This window comes from Cynocephalus volans, chromosome 1 (assembly GCF_027409185.1).
Source record: "Cynocephalus volans isolate mCynVol1 chromosome 1, mCynVol1.pri, whole genome shotgun sequence".
Lineage (NCBI taxonomy): Eukaryota > Metazoa > Chordata > Mammalia > Dermoptera > Cynocephalidae > Cynocephalus > Cynocephalus volans.
In genome coordinates, this window is record NC_084460.1 from 303,982,148 (window position 1) to 304,001,931 (window position 19,784).

At 47.6% G+C, this 19,784-nt stretch overlaps 1 protein-coding gene across 1 annotated transcript in view; it reads right to left on the reverse strand.

Moving 5' to 3' along the window:
- LOC134370151 (contactin-associated protein-like 4) overlaps positions 1-19,784 on the reverse strand; it is a 167,595-nt gene that overhangs the window by 39,839 nt on the left and 107,972 nt on the right. The window contains exons 13-14 of the mRNA XM_063087160.1: positions 17,262-17,459; positions 13,279-13,435 (exon numbers count right to left, since the gene is read on the reverse strand). Of these exons, the coding sequence (XP_062943230.1) occupies positions 13,279-13,435; positions 17,262-17,459 (355 nt within the window). The remainder of the gene's footprint in view (positions 1-13,278; positions 13,436-17,261; positions 17,460-19,784) is intronic.

Genomic DNA, 19,784 nt, shown 5'->3' on the forward strand with positions numbered 1-19,784 from the left:
AAGGGTGGCTTACGTTGGTGCAGAGTTTTCATGTTCTGTGAGGTACGTCAATTTTGTGTTTGTTTCTAATTTACAGATAGGAGATTCTGATTTGAAGGAGAAATACCCTGAATCTAAGGAACAGGTAAGTCGACCCTGCACACAGCTACCAATTCTGCCTCTGTATGGATTTGAAAAAAGGAGCCAAGTTACTGAATGTGGTCCTCCTGCCTTTTATGCAGTTAGAAGTTCTCTCATTTAACAGGAAAATGTGTCTTCATAGTTAACCAAATTAACCATTTTATTTTAGATCAAACTGAAATAAAATTGTTATTTAAATGTTTCTTCCTAAGTTAATAATAACCTGTTAGCTCTGTTTGGTGCATATACTGAGATATAAAGGGATAAACATTAAAACTTGAGTAGTCAGATGTTACATTGAGGGGATTGAATCACTCGCCAAATTTAACCTCAATAGCCCATTGCTTTACCTAGTTAAGTTTCCATTTCTTCATGGTCATGAGGAAAATACAGCACTGATTTTCCTAATACGTTAATGCTCAGTTTTGGAATAGAACGGAGTAGACAGGCTGGAACCATGGGTTATGGGGAGTGTGACAGGCCAGTCTGGGGGACTTTTTAGTGTGGTGGATGGAAGGCACATTAGTTACTGTCTGGCCGTCAGTGTCTCTGCAGACAGCACACTCAGGTCCTGTGAGGTGGACACCCTGTGGGGATTTGCAGATCTCATAGTTGTTCACTGAGGATCCTTGAATTTTTTACGAACTTTGCAGAAATAAGTGCTTTTTATTGAGTTTAATAGTGTGCATGTAGCATACTGTTTGTAGCATACTGAGAATACTTAAGATAAAACTCAGTTCCCTGCATGAGTGTTAACAAAGGTAATGAGATAAGTCTCCATTCTGTGTTGGTTTGAGAGCTGTGTTTTCGCCCAGTTCAGGGGAGAATGCCTTTACCACGGTCACGTGAACACATGTGGCTCCCACACTCTGTGCGGTGTTCAGGGCCTGCAGATCTGGTGGGGCAGCCAGACTCACTCAAGACTGCCAGTTAATCAGGGCTCACCACTCCCCTGTTTCCTGTCTCCTGCGGAGGCTGCCCTCCAACACGGGTCACCTGTTCTCACGGGTCTCAAAAATTCAGCAAAGAATATTAAACCTCCTTCATGGACACTCCAAAAACTATGGACATTTTTATGGGTTTTTAGAAGTTAGAAAGGAAGAGAGGGGAGGAGTCTTGGGCCAACTCTAACTTCTAGTTATTGGCGTGTGGGAAAAAAACAGAAATGTTACTATTGTCCACAACAAAATAATTCAGAACCGTTTTTATGACCAAATTTAGAAACAGTTCCAAATGAATAGAATGATTTTGACCTTCTCATGAGAAGTTTTACTTAAAGAAAAATATATCATCACTAAAAACTTTCCTGATCAATTAAATATTCACTTTATTAGAAATACCTCCAGGCATTCAAAATGGCTTAAAAAATAATATAATATAATAAACACCAATGTACCGTCTAAGTTTAATAGCTGGAATATTACCAGTGGACAGGAAGAAACAAAAGTGTAAGTGATTATGGAGGTCACGATCGTGCGTGCAGAAAGCCCAAAAGAATTTACAGAGAAGCTACTAAAATTAAAAATGCGAGCATGTGAGGCCCAGCAGATGTGAGACCAATCAAACAACTCAACTGAATTTCTATACACCAGCAACACAAACATGGAAATGAAATATAAAATGATACAATTCATGTCAGCATCAAAAATATAATCTTTCCAGGAATAAAACTAATGAAGGCATTTACGATCTCTACACTGAACACTGTAAAAACATTAGTGAGAAAAATTAAAGAATTGGAAAACTCAATTTTGTAAAAATGAAGTTCTAACGTATCAACACAATCCCAATCAAATTGACACAAGAATCAATTCCAGCCGAGGAAGCTGAGGCAACAGCAGCTGTATAGACATGAAACTTCAAGCACATCCCCCAAAAGAGAAACGGAGACTAGATGGGAAGTGAATAAGCCCAGAGGGAGTCATGCAACCTGCAGGGCTGGAGGACAGGGTGTGTGCTCACTCGAGCAACCTGCAGGGCTGGAAGACAGGATGCGTGCTCACTGGTGCAACCTGCAGGGCTGGAGGACAGGGTGTGTGCTCACTCGTGCAACCTGCAGGGCTGGAGGACAGGGTGTGTGCTCACTCGTGCAACCTGCAGGGCTGGAGGACGGGATGTGTGCTCACTAGTGCAACCTGCAGGGCTGTAGGACAGGGTGTGTGCTCACTCGAGCAACCTGCAGGGCTGGAGGACAGGATGCGTGCTCACTGGTGCAACCTGCAGGGCTGGAAGACAGGATGCGTGCTCACTGGTGCAACCTGCAGGGCTGGAGGACAGGGTGTGTGCTCACTAGTGCAACCTGCAGGGCTGGAGGACAGGATGTGTGCTCACTCGAGCAACCTGCAGGGCTGGAGGACAGGACACATGCTTACTTGCTTTCTATAGGTAGGAAAGCAAAGGGGAAAGGCAGTAAGTTTGGGGAAGCATGTGAAAAAGGAAAAAGAAGCTGACAACAGTGAACCTAACATTGACCTAAAAGCAGAGAAAGTCCCCTCAAGTGTGCAGATACTGGAGAACTGTATGTAGGTCAGAGCAGGGAAGGGCTTTATATACATACATCCTCAAGAGGCAGCTTTGTAAAAAACGATGAAATCCTGTCATTTGTAGCACCACAGATGAGCTGGAAGACATTACATTAAGTGAAATAAGCCGGGCAGTAAAAACCACATGTTCTCACTCAGAGTTGGGAGGGGAAAGGCTGGTTAATGGACGCGAGCTCCCCGCTGGACAGGAAGAACAAGCTCTAGTGGTGTGCAGCGGTGCTGGCATCTATCATTAACCATGATGTATTGTGTGTCCCCAAACGGCTGGAAGAGACGAGCTCGAACGCTGTCATCACAGAGGAATGTCAATGTCCGTGACGACGAACACGCTAATATCTCGATTTGATCGTCACACAGTGTGGACACGTACTGAAATAGAACTCTGTACCCCATAAATATGAACAATCAATATGTGTCAATTAAAAAATAAATTTAAAAAAAGAAAAAAAATGGAAGGCAGCTCCACCAAGATAACACTTTGGAGAAGGGAAGCTTGGAAGAAGAGGAACCCTTGGGAAACCGTGTGGTGTAAAGGAAAGAAGTGAGGGGGAGCTTCAGAATCCCTCACGGAAAAGAAAATTAGTGACAATAACGAAGGCCGCAAGCCCCCCCTCACGTGGCACCCGGTGCAAGAAGAGCCACGCCGCGGAGAACCACGCTGACCGGAGGTGGGCCACCTTCAGCCCTGTCCACAGAAGTGCAAGGTGCCACTTCATAAACAGAAACCTACCATGAAACAAAACCAAGTGAGGACAGCAGATGGGAGGAGACCTCCTCCCCCAAAGACCGGCGACGAAGTGAAGAAGACGGCAGCAGATCTGGATTCAACGTCCCTACACAAGCAGGAGGAGATGTAGCTGGACATGGAGGAATCGCAAGTTCAGAACGAATAACCATTGGGAAGAAAGGAAACGGGTTGGTTGAAATTAAAAAAATATGAGAAAACTACAAAATTATATAAAGTGAGGGATAATTACAGTGTGCCCAAGAGATAATAGATTCAATTGAAAATGTATTAAATGTAATTAAAGAAAAGCAAAAGGAAATAACTAAAACAACTCAGAGAATAAAAATCAGATAAATAAAAAAGTACAACAGGTAAAAAAGTAATGGAAGCTCTAGAAAGGCAGAGAAAATCTAATTTACATGTAATTGGAGTCCCCAAAGAGGATAAACAAAACAACGAAACAGAACCCATATTTAAAAATGTAACTCAATAAGCCTTCCTGAAAGTAAAGGAACAGCTGAACCTTGGTATTGAAAGAACACACCAGGCACCAGAGAAAATTCACCTGCAACAACCGTCTCCGAGGCACATCCATGTGAAGGTGTCAGACTTGAAACACGAGGGAAAAAATCATCCAAATGAAGAATCACCAGCCAGGCGAGAGGCAACTGGGGAAACTTCAGCAAAAATAATGATGGTGAGAGTTTATGATGTGCAATTGTAGGGCTAAGGCCACAAGGAAGGTGAAGGGTATTTTGTGAGATATATGCCTTACGTTATTAGTGATATATTCTGTCCGTGAGATATATGCCTTACGTTATTAGTGATATAGTCTGTCCGTGAGATATATGCCTTACGTTATTAGTGATATATTCTGTCCGTGAGATATATGCCTTACGTTATTAGTGATATATTCTGTCCGTGAGATATATGCCTTACGTTATTAGTGATATATTCTGTCCGTGAGATATATGCCTTACGCTATTAGTGATATATTCTGTCCGTGAGATATATGCCTTACGCTATTAGTGATATATTCTGTCCGTGAGATATATGCCTTACGCTATTAGTGATATATTCTGTCCGTGAGATATATGCCTTACGCTATTAGTGATATATTCTGTCCGTGAGATATATGCCTTATGCTATTAGTGATATATTCTGTCTGTGAGATATATGCCTTATGCTATTAGTGATATATTCTGTCCGTGAGATATATGCCTTACGCTATTAGTGATATATTCTGTCAAGACAGAAATGATGCCAAAGAAGGAAGCAGGAAAGAGAGGAAGGTAGAATAAGCTTATTGATGTGGCAATAGATGAAAAGCGAAAAAGAAAAAGTAAGACCTATAAACCAGATAGTAACAGATTAAGTAAAATAAAATATGATAAAGTAATTTAAACGTAAATACAAAGGTAACGGCAAGAACAAGAAAACCAATCCTCCCTAATTACCAAAGAAATAATTTTTAAAATGATTAAAGAAATATGCATTATGTAAAAAGGAAACACAGCAAACATAACAATTTACGTAATAAGTACAACAAAATAATATAACAGGGTTGAACCCAAACATGAGTTTTATCAATAAATGTTAATGGGCTTAACTCACCTTTTAAAAAACAAAAGATTTCAAATTCGGCCCCCAGACCCAAGACGGAATGGCACACTGCATACCAGAGACACACACACACACAGAGACACACACACACACACACACACACACACACGAACACACACACACACACACACACACACGAACACACACGAACACACACACACAGAGACACACACACACACACGAACACACACACACGAACACACACACACACAGAGACACACACACACACACACACGAACACAGACACAGAGACACACACAGACACACACACACACGAACACACGAACACACACACGAACACACACACACAGAGACACACACACACACACACGAACACACACACACAGAGACACACACACACACGAACACACACACACATGAACACACACACACACACACAGAGACAGACACACACGAACACACACACACACACACGAACACACACACACAGAGACACACACACACACGAACACACACACACAGAGACACACACACACACACACGAACACACACACACACGAACACACACACACACACACAGAGACACACACACACGAACACACACACACACACACGAACACACACACACAGAGACACACACACACACACACACGAACACACACACACACACAAGTGATTCAGAAAGGCTAAAACTAAGAGCGCGGAGGCTGCTGGTGGGATCGGCAAGTCAGTGGGGCAGTCCCGGCATCACAGAAGCAGCAAATCCAAGAGCCGTGGAGCGACGGACGAGGCAGCCCTGTCCTTGTGCAAACCCCACAGCCTCAGCAGAGGCATGTGCACCGAAGGACACCAGTCCTCTGCATCCCTAGACGTGGAGGAGTCAGGCTCAAAAGCACACTGATGACAGGAGAATTCAACACAGAAAAAAGGCAAACAGTGAGCAGGAACGGAGGAGACCTCCAAGCCACAATCAAAGAGTAGAGTTTCCGCGTGCTTATCAAAAGCTGCACCCAGTTAAAAGACACAGCTTCTTCTCACGCTCACATGGAACATTCACAAATCTGCTCGGGCAGCATATATCACGGAGAAAATAGCAGTAAGTGCCCTAAAGTAGAAATATTATGAACAACACACTGATCAAAATGTGATGAAACCAAAAATATGAACAATTTTTTAAAAGTTCATCCAAGTGAAAATGTTAACACCATTTATTAAACAGGTCTGCGATAAAAAGAAAAATATAAACCAGAATTACAAAAGTGCTGCACTATTGGCAATGAAAGCAACACATTTCAGAATTTTAATGCCTTTAAATTAGGGATCAGAGGAAAACTCAAACCTCTGAATATTTTTATCAACAAAAGTAAAAGAGTGAAAAATATATATTACTTTGCACCAAAAAGACTGGTATAAGAGTAATAAAGAAAATCAAATGAAAGCAGGAAGAGAATAAAATGATAAAAGTAAAAATTTACAGGACGAATAATAGAAAAATAATATATCTAATTAACAAATCAAAATACTTTCCATATTAAAATGCTATAAAGACAAATAGATCGTGTATCTGGAAAATCCCAGAAAACACACATGTACAACACAGTGAAAAGAAAAAAAAAAAAAGGAAAAAATAATTATTGGAAAGACATAGAAACAAACTGCTTCTCAGCTTATATGGATAAATTTGAAAATCTAGGTTGAAAAGATAATTTACTAGGAAAATTCAGTTTAACAAAATTGATTCCACTGGATTTATATAGCTCAGTAGATCCAATTTCATAGAAGAAACAGAGAAATTTATTAATGAAATATCCCACAGAAAAGCACCTGGTCCAGATGGTTTCACAAAGAAATTATTAAAAAAACTTCAAAGACCTTATAGTCCCAGTGCTCAAAAAGAAAATTCTTCCAGGGCATTGAAAATAAGGAAAAGTCCCCATTCTCACGATGCAGCCACTAGAACATTGGTACCTAAACCTGATGAAGACAGAAAGAAAGGGCAAAAACCGCACAGACCAGTCCACTTATAAAATTGGTGCAAATCTTCTAAGTAAAATACTAGTAAATGAAAAAAAAAGTGATACAATATGATCAAGTTTAATTTACTCCAGTTTCAATATTAGGAAAGCATTAATATGATATAACAAATTAAGATATCTAAGAAGAAAAATATTTGATTATTTCCATAGATACTGAAAGAACCTTTGACAAATGTCAACACCCATTTCTGATAGAACATTCTAGGAGATAATTACTGATAGATACTTTCTTAACATGATTCCGTAACCATACAGGTACACACATGTAAGTTTCTGTATTGAGACACGGGAGGGTACTTCAAAAAGGTCATGGAAAGATTCGTACTATCTTTTAATTCTGTTTTTCAGTGACCTTTCTGAAGTTCCCTCATATACTGTGTGTATGTAACTATCTGCATCTATGGTATCAGTTCATATGCCATCTGAACACCTTTAGTCCTAAAGACAGTGTCTCACTTAAAGGCACACGGTGAGGAGATACCTGCTGTGATCATGGGGACAGCAGCTCCGCCACTGCCCAGCATGACTGGAAGTTTAGCAGGTGCTGTCACAGGAGAAGCTGATGGGCAGCACAGTACCTGGAAAGAAGAGACCGACCTCTGTCTGCAGGTGATATCAGCACATGTATGGAAACCCTGGAGAATCATGACAATCCAGTGACACAGTTCATAACAGAACATGCTCTAACATACATAAACGATAAACAGTTAGAATGATGGTGACTCTGTTTACTAAACCAGGAAAGAAGATACAATTATTTAGGATTAAATTTAACAGAAACTGCACAGGTAAGTATTAGAAAAACTTCTCCAGGACGAATGAGCTCAGAACAGGATGTGCTTAGGGCCTCTTGTGCCAAAAGGTAAGAAAATACTCAAAGGAGGGGGGTGTGTCCAGAAGGACGCAGCTGGGAACGGAACAATCTAAGCACCAAATTAAATCACGGCAGGAAAGAATTAGAACACGTTTATGTAGAGGGGGAGAGAGATCTTTATAACAGAAATGTAGACTAATAAATGTGCAAGGAACGGTGGAATTAAAAAAAATCAGTGTTTGAACAACCACCCATGACTGATTCAGACAAGACTCATTAATGGATGCTAAGATAATGGGTCAAAATTTCACTTTTAAAAGAGTGTCGTGCATCCCTCAGAAGATGCTGCTGGTTACAAATGCAAAACCAATCATGTGCAGTGTGGAATCGGGCAGACACCCCCTCAACCAGGCCGTTGAGAACAACATCAGCAGCAATGGGGCATCACGGGGAATTTACATGTGCATTTAAATGTGAGCTGTGGGTTAGAGGACAGCACTGTGTCAACGCTCCTCCCTGACTTCAGTCATCACGCGGTGGCTCTGCTGGAAACAGCCTCGCTTTTAGGAAATACACAGACACGTACTTGAGGCTGAAGGAGCATCACGTCTGCAACCGACTCTGAGACTGTTCAGGGCACGGCATTTATGTGTGTCTGTTGGACCAGGGAGAGGCAGGGAGCATCAGGGGACGCGCACGTGAGACACAAGGCTGGCGAAGAGACCTGGGTCAGGGACACTGTTCCCCCGTCTTTCACATCTGACGTGAGATCCAGCTGGAACCGATTTCCATGCAGCGTGAAGTGACGGTCCAGGCGTGCTCTGTTCATGTGAATATCTAATTGCTCCTGCTTTGTTCATCAAAAAGACCGGCCTTCCTGCACTCACTTGCCCTGACCGCACGTCTGCACACGCTGTCCGGTCACTTGACTGTGTGTCTGCCTGCACTGACATATGCCACCTCTGTGACCCAGGGTCCCGCTCTGCGCCCACCCACCGGGAGGGTGCTTCTTCTGCAGGATTCTCTGGCTCCCCTCCACTCCCCAGCAGTCTCTGTGGTCCTGTGTCATGTGACGCCGATCCCAGCTTCTGCTCCTCCATGAGCTGGCCGTCATGAGCCTCTGTGAGGCCACAGGTGTGCGCTGAGGCAGAAGCACCACTGGTGGGGAGTGAGGGGACCGGGCCAGGCTCTCCTGCACCTGGACACACTCATGCCTCCCCCACCAGCTTTGACTCAAGCCTGCATCTTCCCTTTCCTTCCAATGACGGGTGATGGCTGTGCTCACCCAAATGCAGGACCTGGTGGGTCCTACAAAACCCAGCTCACAGTGGCAGCACCTGTTGCATAGTAAGGTGGCACCTGTGGCCAAATATTCATGCTCAGCCGGCCACAGGAATGTGCTGGAGAATAAAGGGGATCTCTGCTGTTAAGAGCACGGCCTTGCTCTACACCCTGGGGTTCTGCGTGGTGAGTTCCCACTGAGGCTCAGCAGAGGTGCCACAGACCTCCCTTCACATCACAGATAATGTGGCCACTGTGGCTGGGGGTCCTGTGGGCAGCAGCAGGGTGCCTGGAGCTGCAGTCAGAAGCTCTGCCCAGCCTCACCTGCTCCGTGCTTCATGAGTCACCTGGCGTTGAGGGGGTGAAGGGCCCCCAAGGGAGATTCTGAGTGTTGCGCTTCTGTCTTAGTTGTGACCAGGTGTAAAAAGTGTCCTGCACTTTGGAGGAGGTCCTGTGGCACCCCAGATCATCAGACCCCTCGACCTCCAGCTTGGCAGGCATGCAGATGACTCTCCTTCCCATTTGCTCAGTCTGATGAACACGATCCTATCCATACAGGTGACCAGGACGGTGTTCTGAGGAGTGTCAAGATGGTTAAAGCCCTTCAGACGACAGTCACAGAAAATGGGAGAATCGGCAAAGCCCAGGCGAGGCTGCAGATGGTGCTACTGTCGGTCCCAGGTGATGCAGGCCATTCTCAACGGTTCCTCCTGTGCTTAGTCAAGGATTGCAGCCAGGTGAGATGCTTCAGGAGAGGCGTGCAGGACCACAGCATGCACTGCCGGTCTAAAGCCAGTGAGAGGAGGCAGGAACGAATCTCAAGGAGGACCAAGATCAACCCAAGCACCTGCCCCAGGTGAGGCCTTTGCAGGATCTCCAGGCAACCAGGTGTGAACACAGCACACATGAACAGCGGATGTATGACCAGCCTCCAGCATCTTTAGACAAGTCGTGAAGAGAACAGCATGGGATGTGGTTTTTCTCAACCTGCCTCTTCCAAGAATTCCATCCTGCAGAGAATAAAGTCCACCTGCTCTGCTCCAAAGATCTGGCTCAGACCTAAGGCAGGCCACGTCCTCTCCATCTCCTCATGGCTCAGCACAGGTGATGGAATCCACAGATGACGCACTGTGGTGGCTATTGCCTCTCCCCAAATACAGAACCCCGACCAGGGAGGAGTGAGCCCTACAGAATGATCCACGGGTTCTGAACAAGTGCACACACTTTTGCTGCAGTGCACTCACAAGATCACCAGAGTGTCACAGTACATGAGTGGGTGTCATGGACTCCCCTTCCCCATCAGCTGATGTGTGAACATTAGCTGGGCTGTATTAGTCTGTTTTGTGTTGCTATAACAGAAATGCCTTAGACTGGGAAATTTTAAGGAAAAGAAGTTTATTTGGCTTACGATTCTGGGACAGCTGCATCTGGCATGGGCCTCAGGCTGCTTCTACTCATGGTGGAAAGTGGCAGCAGCTGGTGGGTACAAGCAGATCACATGACGAGAGGAAGCAAGAGAGAGAGAGAAGGTGCCAGGGTCTTTTTTAAGCAACGAGCTCTCGCGGGAACTAATAGAGTGAGAACTCACTTATTAATCCCCCCTCCCCCAGGGAGAGCATTAATCCATTCATGAGGGATCCGCCCCCGTGACTCAATAAGTTTCCAGCACTGCCACGTTGGGGATCAGATTTCCACATGACTTTGTGGGGGGGACAACACACCCAAACTCCATCATGGTGTGAGCTTGTGCTGTGTGCTGTTTCTCACGATGGGAAACCCTGACTGGGTCTGAGCACTTGCCACTGTGGGATTGCAGGTACACTCTCCAGATAGTACTTAAGGGAAAAGCTTTTTATTATGGAAGACGTCAACGCAGAGACAGAGGATAAAGTCCTAACTGCCTCCCCAGTTGCCAGGGCAAGAGGCTTGGGGATGGGGGCTTCAGGCAAAGGGCCACATGCAAAATCTCCAGGCGTGACAGGCAACTGCCTTCTGAGGTCCCCTGTGGTGCCAAAGCTCCGTCTGGTTTCTGTTCTCTTCCTGGAGTTATCTTAAGGTCCAGATGACCTCGTCTCCTTCCCAGCTGAGCTGGGCTCCTGTGACTTTGTTGTGTTGTGATTTAATCTCAGTGAATGGTTTAGGGTTAACTACAAAGCAAGAAAAGCAGTGATTTTTCAAGAAAGCAAGCTAGAGGGGATTTATTTTTAAGTGGCTAGGGTTACACATTTGGACTGACCAGCAAATCCAAACTCTCTTGCAGTTAGTGGCACAGTCTTTACTCCTAACTGCTGTGGTGGAAGCTGGTGGGGCAGGAGATCTGGACGATGTGCAGACGTGGCGTCTCCGGGCGAGCCAGGGTTGGGACGGAGGAGCAACCAGAGAGGGCAGAGCCTCAGTCCCAGAAGGAAGAAGCAAGAGATTCACTTGTGAGTCCCATCGCAGGAGTGCAGGAAGGGGCTGTCCTGTTAGGTTGTCTTAACAGAACGCTGTTTTCATCCGATGTCACATTCCCTAGAGGGGGCTTCAAAAAGTTCATGGAAAGATTCGTATCATCTTTAGTTCTATTTCCCACAAGCTTTTTGAAGTATCCTCGTGTTACTTAAGGAGTATTTATTGGTAGAAGGATACTAAGACGTAGAAAATTAAAGGTGATCATATTTTAAAAATAAGGTTAAAATGCATTTTCTGATTGGTAGGCACCAACAGTAACAATGCATTTATTTTGAAAAATGAGATATGGTTTGATTGGGATTTGTCAGCCCAAGAGGGGAGAAGAAAAACCCCTGCAGGCGGGCTGGGAGCTGTGCAACTCAGAACGTGTGCAAGAAAGCAAGTGCCCTTCACACAAGAGCGTCCAAAGAGTGCCAGCAAGGTCCAGCTTGACCCCGTCTCTGGTATGTTCTATGTGAGCACATTTTTCAAATCCTCAATCACATTCTACAACTGACATGTCCAAGTTTTTGCTCATACCAGATGAGTGAGACAGACAATCCGCAGTAGAAACAGTGAGTTCATTTCTGGGTGAACTGATTCCTGAGTATAACAGACATTCTGTAGACAAATAAATCGTTTTGATCAAACTTTGTTGTTTTTTAAAGTGATTTTGGTGTTCATGACCCATGTTCATAGCAGCATAACAATATAGTATCCAAAGCACTTGAGCTATGTGAATATTTCAGAATTGGTGACATGCTGAAATATGAAACCTGGGATTCCAAAACATTTTCACTTTACAATTAAAGGACAAAATCTACATATATGAGAATTCCATGTTTAGCCTCAAATATAAGAAATAAACTTTCTAATTTCAAGTCTTGTCTATTATCTGAGACAGTTCTCCTGTTTAGCAGCTTTGAGTCCCACTTTAAAGCCACTGCCGTCCTGTGGGCTGGTATTTCCAAAGTGTGGTCCACACTGGCATACGCTATCTATTGAAACATAAGTAAAATTCACCAGCTACCTGTTCAGATAACTTTGGACAGCTCTAAGGAGCCAAGCAGAATCCTTTGTTGCAGGCTTCTCAGAGCCTTCCCAAGCAGGTGACACCACAGAAAATATCCTCTCTGACATCATGTGACCGCAGGCCCCCAGCAGTCAATAGTAAATAACTTTAGAAAATGTGTTCTGCCAATAAGAAATCACTTAAGTGAACTTAATTAGGCTGAATTTAAACCTTTCTAATCCTTTAAAGAGGCTGATGTCTTACTGAATAAATAAAATATGCCTGATTTGCAATGGGTTTTTCACAATGAGACAATGAATGTTGACAGATGACATGGTGTAATGCATGGGCAGGACTGAAAGCAGAGGGTGCGTGTGACCAGAGGGTGACATGAGCTGACAGCGGTGGGGGCTGGGGGATGCACACGTGGGGGCTCATGAGTACTCTTGTCTCTACTTTTGTATAGGTTTGACCTTGTCCATATCAAAAAGGTTGAAAATGAGAAACAACAAACCAAGAAGAGATAGAAAGGAAACCAGCAGATCGTTGACCTCGACACCCGGGCTTCAGATTAATTGTGTCATATTTCATCACCACACGCATTTTTAACCTGCTAGGACGTCACAAAATCTACTTTATCCCTGGAGCAGCTTGTGCGGTGTCTACCTGAACATACACATTTTAAGCAATAAGGAAACCACATCTTGCCATGAAAATCACCGGCGACTCACCATTCATCCTGGTCAGCGTCACAGTTGCAGTGATATTGAGGGTCCACGCAGTCCCCTTCCAACCCGCAGGTGCACTTCTGAGCATCAGGCAAAGAACCGGCCCAGTAAGTGTGCGTCTCGTTGGTTCCTCCAAGCCACCAGCTCAGTGGGGTTCCGTCTGAAAGACAAGTTTGAGAAAGGTGACGTCTCCTTGCCACCGCCCCACTCTCCACCACCCCCAGACAACCCTCTTGTCTCCAGATTATTAAGAAACCCACAGAGCAAAAAGAAAGTCTGTTTTAGAAATGATTCTATTAACACAGTAACAGGTTGGCATTTCTTTAAGAATTCTAGCCAAGGTTTCTGTTCATTTTTCTGATTACGTTATATTCCTTAAACCATCCCTGGATGGTATTTTGTTAGAAAATGAGCAGTGATACCTAACCCCTTCGGTCAATGAAGTAAATAAATTTTGAACAGCAACATTATGAAATCTCTTTAAGAACTATGCTAAAAAGTGAGTTGCCATCAAAATTAAAAAGCAAACAAGAAGGTAAAAACCATGGTTTATACATGAACTGGAACGTTCTGCCTCCTATTCAGCTAGAGCTTGACTCCCCCTGAATGCCCTGGTACCACAGATTAGTGGGACGAGGTTGCCAAGAGCCCTTGAAGGGAACGCCCCCATGCTCAGGGGAGGAGGTGTGAGGCCAGGACGCCATCCCCAGAGAACCAGGGTGCGAGGACAGCTGTTCTCAGGGGGCATGGCCATTTCTGCATTTTCTTCTAATCCTGTGAGCATCACATGAGGCCCCATGGTGAACTGGGAACACATCACAGCCACTGCGGTCCCCCAGAACCGAGAAAATTACAAGTGGGCAGTGGTCGTAGCCACCAGCTCCCAGAAGTGCATAGAGCACAAAGAAAATTTTTTTCAAATTAAGCTGAAAGCTCATTACTGGGATGCAGAAGGTGGTTAAAATATTTGATAGATATTTTTGCTAATAACACTTTAAAATTTTAATTATTTCACCATTACGCTTCCCAAATTCAAAGACGCAAGACATCACTGCATTCCAACTTACAACTGTATTTTTAACATCTAAATTTCTCATCTTCCAATAAAATGGTAATTATCAATTGGTTATGATGATATCCAGGGCCTTTAGCTGCATCTGTGAGTTTTTAAGTATTCTAGAGATTTGGGGAAGGTATAAGAAATAATTAAGAAAACAAGAGAATAAAAGAAGAAAACAAGACAGAAATAGAAAAATCAAGTGAACCAGGAAACACGTCCCACTAGCTCCTAGCTCAGTCCCCAGCTTGGAGTCCCCTCCCACCTTCTAGCCCCCAAGCCTCACACACGAGGGGTCTCCCTCCAGGGCGTGGCCAGCGGATGTGCACTTCCATGTTCTGAGCATTTGCATGTTCTGCGCATTTGCATGTTCTTTGTGCTCCTGCATTCTGCACATTTGCAAGTTCTGTGCACTTGCATGTTCTGGACATTTGCTTGTTCTGTGCATTCACATGTTCTGTGAATTTGAATGTTCTGTGTGTTTCCATGTTCTGTGCACTTGCATGTTCTGTGCATTTGCACGTTATGTGCACGGCAAACACACCCAGCACAGCTTCATTCCAGACCTCACCATCTGACACTGCCTCTGAGTTCTGAAAGTCTGAGACAAACCTGGTGTCTCACCCCTCTGACTTCTGTGGACTCCAAACCCCCAGAGCCTGCTGCACCATCCTGGCCTCTCTTCCCATGTGGCCTTTCCTTTCTGACTTCTCTCCTTCACTGTCTGTGCATTCTGGACCCACATACACAGGGGATCTGCTGGCCACGCTCTCCAGTCCCCCATGCTGGGCTCAATCCTCGCTGAAGCTTCCTGAGCTATAGCTCTCCCACTCACATGGGTCAAGGCCCAGAGCAGCTCCATGAGAACCCGTGGAACAGCAGGCAATGGCGACTTCCACAGCAAGTTCCAGTGCCTCACCTGGTCACTCAAGGATGCCCATGCCAACTCTGTCTCTGACCTTTCCTCCCAGTGGCTCTGCTGCCCACCCCACCCCACCAGGCCTCGGACTCCCCTAAACCTGCTCCTGCCACATCTACCCACAGCCCACCTCCTGCAGAGATGATCCCCTCTCTGGGCTTCCCTGGTACCTGCCTGTCCACCTTGCACTAGGTGGGGTTATGTCATGATGGCAGGAGGGGCTCCACTGCCTCTGTGGTCACCTGTGAACATGTACATTTAGCTAGTGGCATCACTAGTGGGGGGCTGACAGCTGAGGGACCCACATCAGGACATGATGGAGGAGCTGGCAGGGGAGTGTCCTGTCTCCAAGCTCCACACCTGCAGAGTCTGGTGGTTCAGCACATCCTCAGACCACCCGCTAAGCCTTAGGGACCCTCGCATGCACCAGGTCCAGGCAGACGGTCAGATGTCAGGTGGATTCTGCAGTGTGCACCACCTGTGCCCGTCCTGAGGGATGCTCTGGACTCAGAGCTCACCTCACAGTGCATGGGCTGAGGGTTTTACAAAGTGTGACACCCACTTGGTGGACGCTGAGGCCCCGCTATTCTCCTGCCCCACCTGTATTGACATCCAAGGTGTTTTGTTTTGTCTAAGCTACAGTTTCACTGAATGTTCTTGGCCATGGCTTCACCAAGCCGGACCCCCAAGTGTGAGGATTTTGGGGGCACTTGCCTTTCCTTCCATGTTCCCATCTTGCCTCCTATCCCCATATGTTTGGGGTATTCCACTCACCTTGGAAGGGAACACTAGCCTTGCCAGTGGGCACCCCTCCTCGCTCTGAGGGCCACCTGCGCACAGGTGTGGAGCTGCCTGCTCCAGGGTCTCTCTGGTTAGGGGACTGGCTCACTCGGCCCCACAGCACCTGCCTTTTCTCACCCTCTTCCAGACAATTTCAATGTCCGCATGCAATTTTGTTTTTAATTCACAGGAAGACGTGAGTGCCGACCTTTCCTGCACTTACTGTGAACACGGGCTGGGAGGGGGGCTCCCCTCACCACACCCCTTCTGCTGCTCATGGGGCCTTAGATGTCCCCAACTTCGATCCCAGGGCAACCCTGACACAGCCAGGCAGGGCTGGCCCCCGGGTGGGCAGGCGTCAGGGAGGAGGGAGTTTTGGGGGACAGGAGCCCCCGGGCGTGGCAGAACCTGACCCGAGGCACAGGGTAGGAGTGGGCAGCAGTCTTGGTCTCGAGGGACACAGCACGTATTGCATGGGATGCTCACACACCAAGCTCACACCAAGGGCCAGAGCCTTTTGTAGTCCTGTCCCCAAATCTGTAACTTGCTCCTTTGCCAGGAAAGACATTCAGTGAAGTGACACTGAGCAACAGTGGCTTTAATTTGAGGCAAACGTCACTCTCCTGTAATTCCTCTAACTGGTAAAAAGAGGAATGAGTGGCAGCATTCAAAGACAACTATTATCAACATAAATCACTGCAGCAGCCGCACCGCACACCCCGATACTGAGGAACCGCGTGCTGGGGAGCAGGGGTGAGGCTGTGTGAGAGGGGAGACCCGGGTCCCTGGAATCCGGCACGGGGCTTTGCTTGCCCAGGAAGGCTTTGGAGCTTCCTAAGCAGGAGCGTGCGGGGGGAAGCACAGCCCACGGCGATGCGCCCGTTCATAAAGATAAAGATGCGTGCACTGGGGAATCTGGAGAGACCCGCAGCAGGGCCCAGCGAGAGCCGCGCAGTATCGAAGCCCTGTGAGCACGGAGAGGCTCATGGGGATGGGGACACACAGCCACAGGGACACATGTTCTAAAGGGAGGAACGCAGAACCCAGAACAGCTTTGCAGCAAATTGAATATAAAAGAGGGGGTAGAGAAGAGTCGGGGTGCGTCTCTGCCCACCTCGAGGGTCAGTGGGCTGCACCTGGGTTGAGCCGCCCCAGCGCCCTCTAGGCTGCAGCCACCACCCCTCACCAGGCTCAGGTCAGGGCCAGGCTGGGAGGGCCCCGGCCACCTACCTTGCGGGTCCTGGAGCCGAGACCTCCTGCAGCGCAGCACGAGCTCCTGCTGGCAGCGGCTGGCTCGGGCCACGGTGACCAGCAGCTGCTCCGCGCTGGCCGTGTACTGTAACACCGCCCAGTGCGGGCTCTCCTTGCTTGCACCCGCGACCCTGGTTAAGGCCGAGCCGTTGTGCTGCAGGACAGTCCATGGGACATCTCAGGGCAGAGCGGGAGAGAGAGAGGAGAGGGCGTCACTGAGCTGCAGGACAGACACTCAGCCGTGAGCGCCGCCGCCGTCCTAGTCACGAGACGGTCTGAGGCGTGGGGCCCGTGTCCTGGGCTCTGACACGCAAATCCTGGGAAAGCTGGTCTGTCACCATCATTCATGTTACTACATGTCCAGGCTGATCCTGTCGCCAACATTTGTATTCCCAGGTATTCAGCCAGACATAATGTTTACAGGACAGAAATAATTTAGAAGAGCTGGGGATTAAGTTTCTGTGCTAATCTAATCCCAGATCAGAGTCTCTCATAGTCCCAGTGTCTTGCTCGGCCAGGACCCCTCTGCAGGTCACCTACTCTACCCGAGTCCCCAAGTTTCTTCCGTAAGAGGGATTGAGTCACAGGAGATCTGACAGGCCCCAAGGGAAGCTGGGACAGCCCTGGGTTTGCACTGATGTCTGGTCAGCAGCATAAGGACAGAGAACCGTCCACTTCTGAGGAGGGACATGGGAACTGTGAGTCGTGTCACCTCTGCATGGTTCCTCTACGTTACGGCCCCTCACAAGGTGATCATTTGAAAAGCCAAAGGGGACACAGCCAGGAACCATTTGTGTTCTGGGTTGAACTGTGTCCCTCCAAAATCCATATGTTGGTTTCCCAACCCTCCACCTCAGCATGTGGCCTTACTTGGAACTGGGGTTGTTGTGGATGGAATTATCTAAGATGAGGTCACACTGCAGCAGGGTGGGCTCTAACCCACATGCCTGGGGTTCCTGTCCAAAGGGGAAATTTAGACACAGACCCTCGCACAGAGTAGCACCTTGTGAAGATGGAGGCAGAGACTGGGCGATGCTTCTACAAGCCACAGAATGTCCACGGCTGCCAGAGAAGCCCCAGGAGCTGGAGAGGGGCTGGGACAGATCCTGCCCCAGCCTGCGAAGGAGCCGGTCCCCAGATGACTGGATCTCAAAACTGGGGAACAGCACGTTTCCGTTGACAGAGCCGCCCAGGCTGTGGCACTTTGCTGCAGCAGCCCTGGGAGGCTAACACAGCTTGTCTCTTCAAGATGTCAAGTTCCCTCATCCTAGACTGAGAGAAGACAGGGCCGGGGGTCCTCTGGGGTCCTCTACCGCGGGCCTCACTGTTCCTAGAGATGGAACAGAGCAGGCGCCGACACCGCGGTGGCCAAGCTCAGCGTCCTCGTCCACACAGCAGACCCGACTCCCACCCGGAACCCAGGGACGCCGCGTGTCTCTGGACGGTTCTGCCGGTTGAGTGCGGGTGGGCCCGCGTCTGCTCCTCACCTGAAAACCTCTGAATGAACTCAGTCAGCCGATCCGGCTCATCTCACTAATGCGCTGGGCTTGTCAGGACTCACGTGACGACACCGACTCCGTTATTAAACCAGGCAGTGTCGTCCACTCTGCAGAGCCCCCACCCTGTCCTGACCTCAGCTCTGATGTCGGCGCTATCAGAGCACAGGTGCAGGGTTTTACGCTTCACTTAAACCAAGCAGAAGACAAACCAGGAGCACATCTGCTCTGCGACTGCCATGTCCCCAAGGGGAACAATCAGACTGTTGTCGTTGAGAAAATACGGACGCGGCAGGTTTGGAAACTGACCCCCAGGAAAGTGCGGACAAACGCCTCTTTCCCTCAACTGCCAAAAAGACGCCCCGATGCTGAATGTAGTCCCTGAAGGGAGGTGGAAGCCACCCAAGGAGACTCTAGAGACGGGGACCTGGGAGTGTGCGTCCTTGGGGCAGTGTGCCCTGGATGCTCCCTGGGGCTGCGCCCACCAGGCCAGCAGCAGCGCGGCTCCAACGCGGCTCCCACCGACAGCAGGGCTGGAGGAAGGACCTTTCCTCACCGTTTGGTCTGAGGAAAATCAAGCGACTTGTCAAAGATCTCCCATCTTACTGACTTTGCCAGAAGCTTCCACAGAGGGTGGCTCTCTGACAGTGGTCAGCTTTACCAGGCTCTGCACCGTGGGCTCGGGGAGCCACGACCCTGCTGTTTTCTGCCCTAGACACGGAGCTCCACTGTGTGGCACCTTCCAGCCTGGCGTCCTTCCCTTGTGTGACATGTGTGAGACCCCTCCTGCCCACAGCCTGAGCCGCTGCTGTTCCCACCAGCTGCTGAGGTCTTCTGTTGCTGCCATGTGCCAGAGGGACACTGGGTTGGCAAGTGTCCCTGTCTTCATCGGGGCAATAGTAGATGCTGTTTCCTTGCACCTCTGGGGCTCGTGAGCTCTTTCACAATTCCCTTTAACATGTTCTGGTGCAGACGGTGCAGCGGTTATGGTAAAACACCCGCGTCT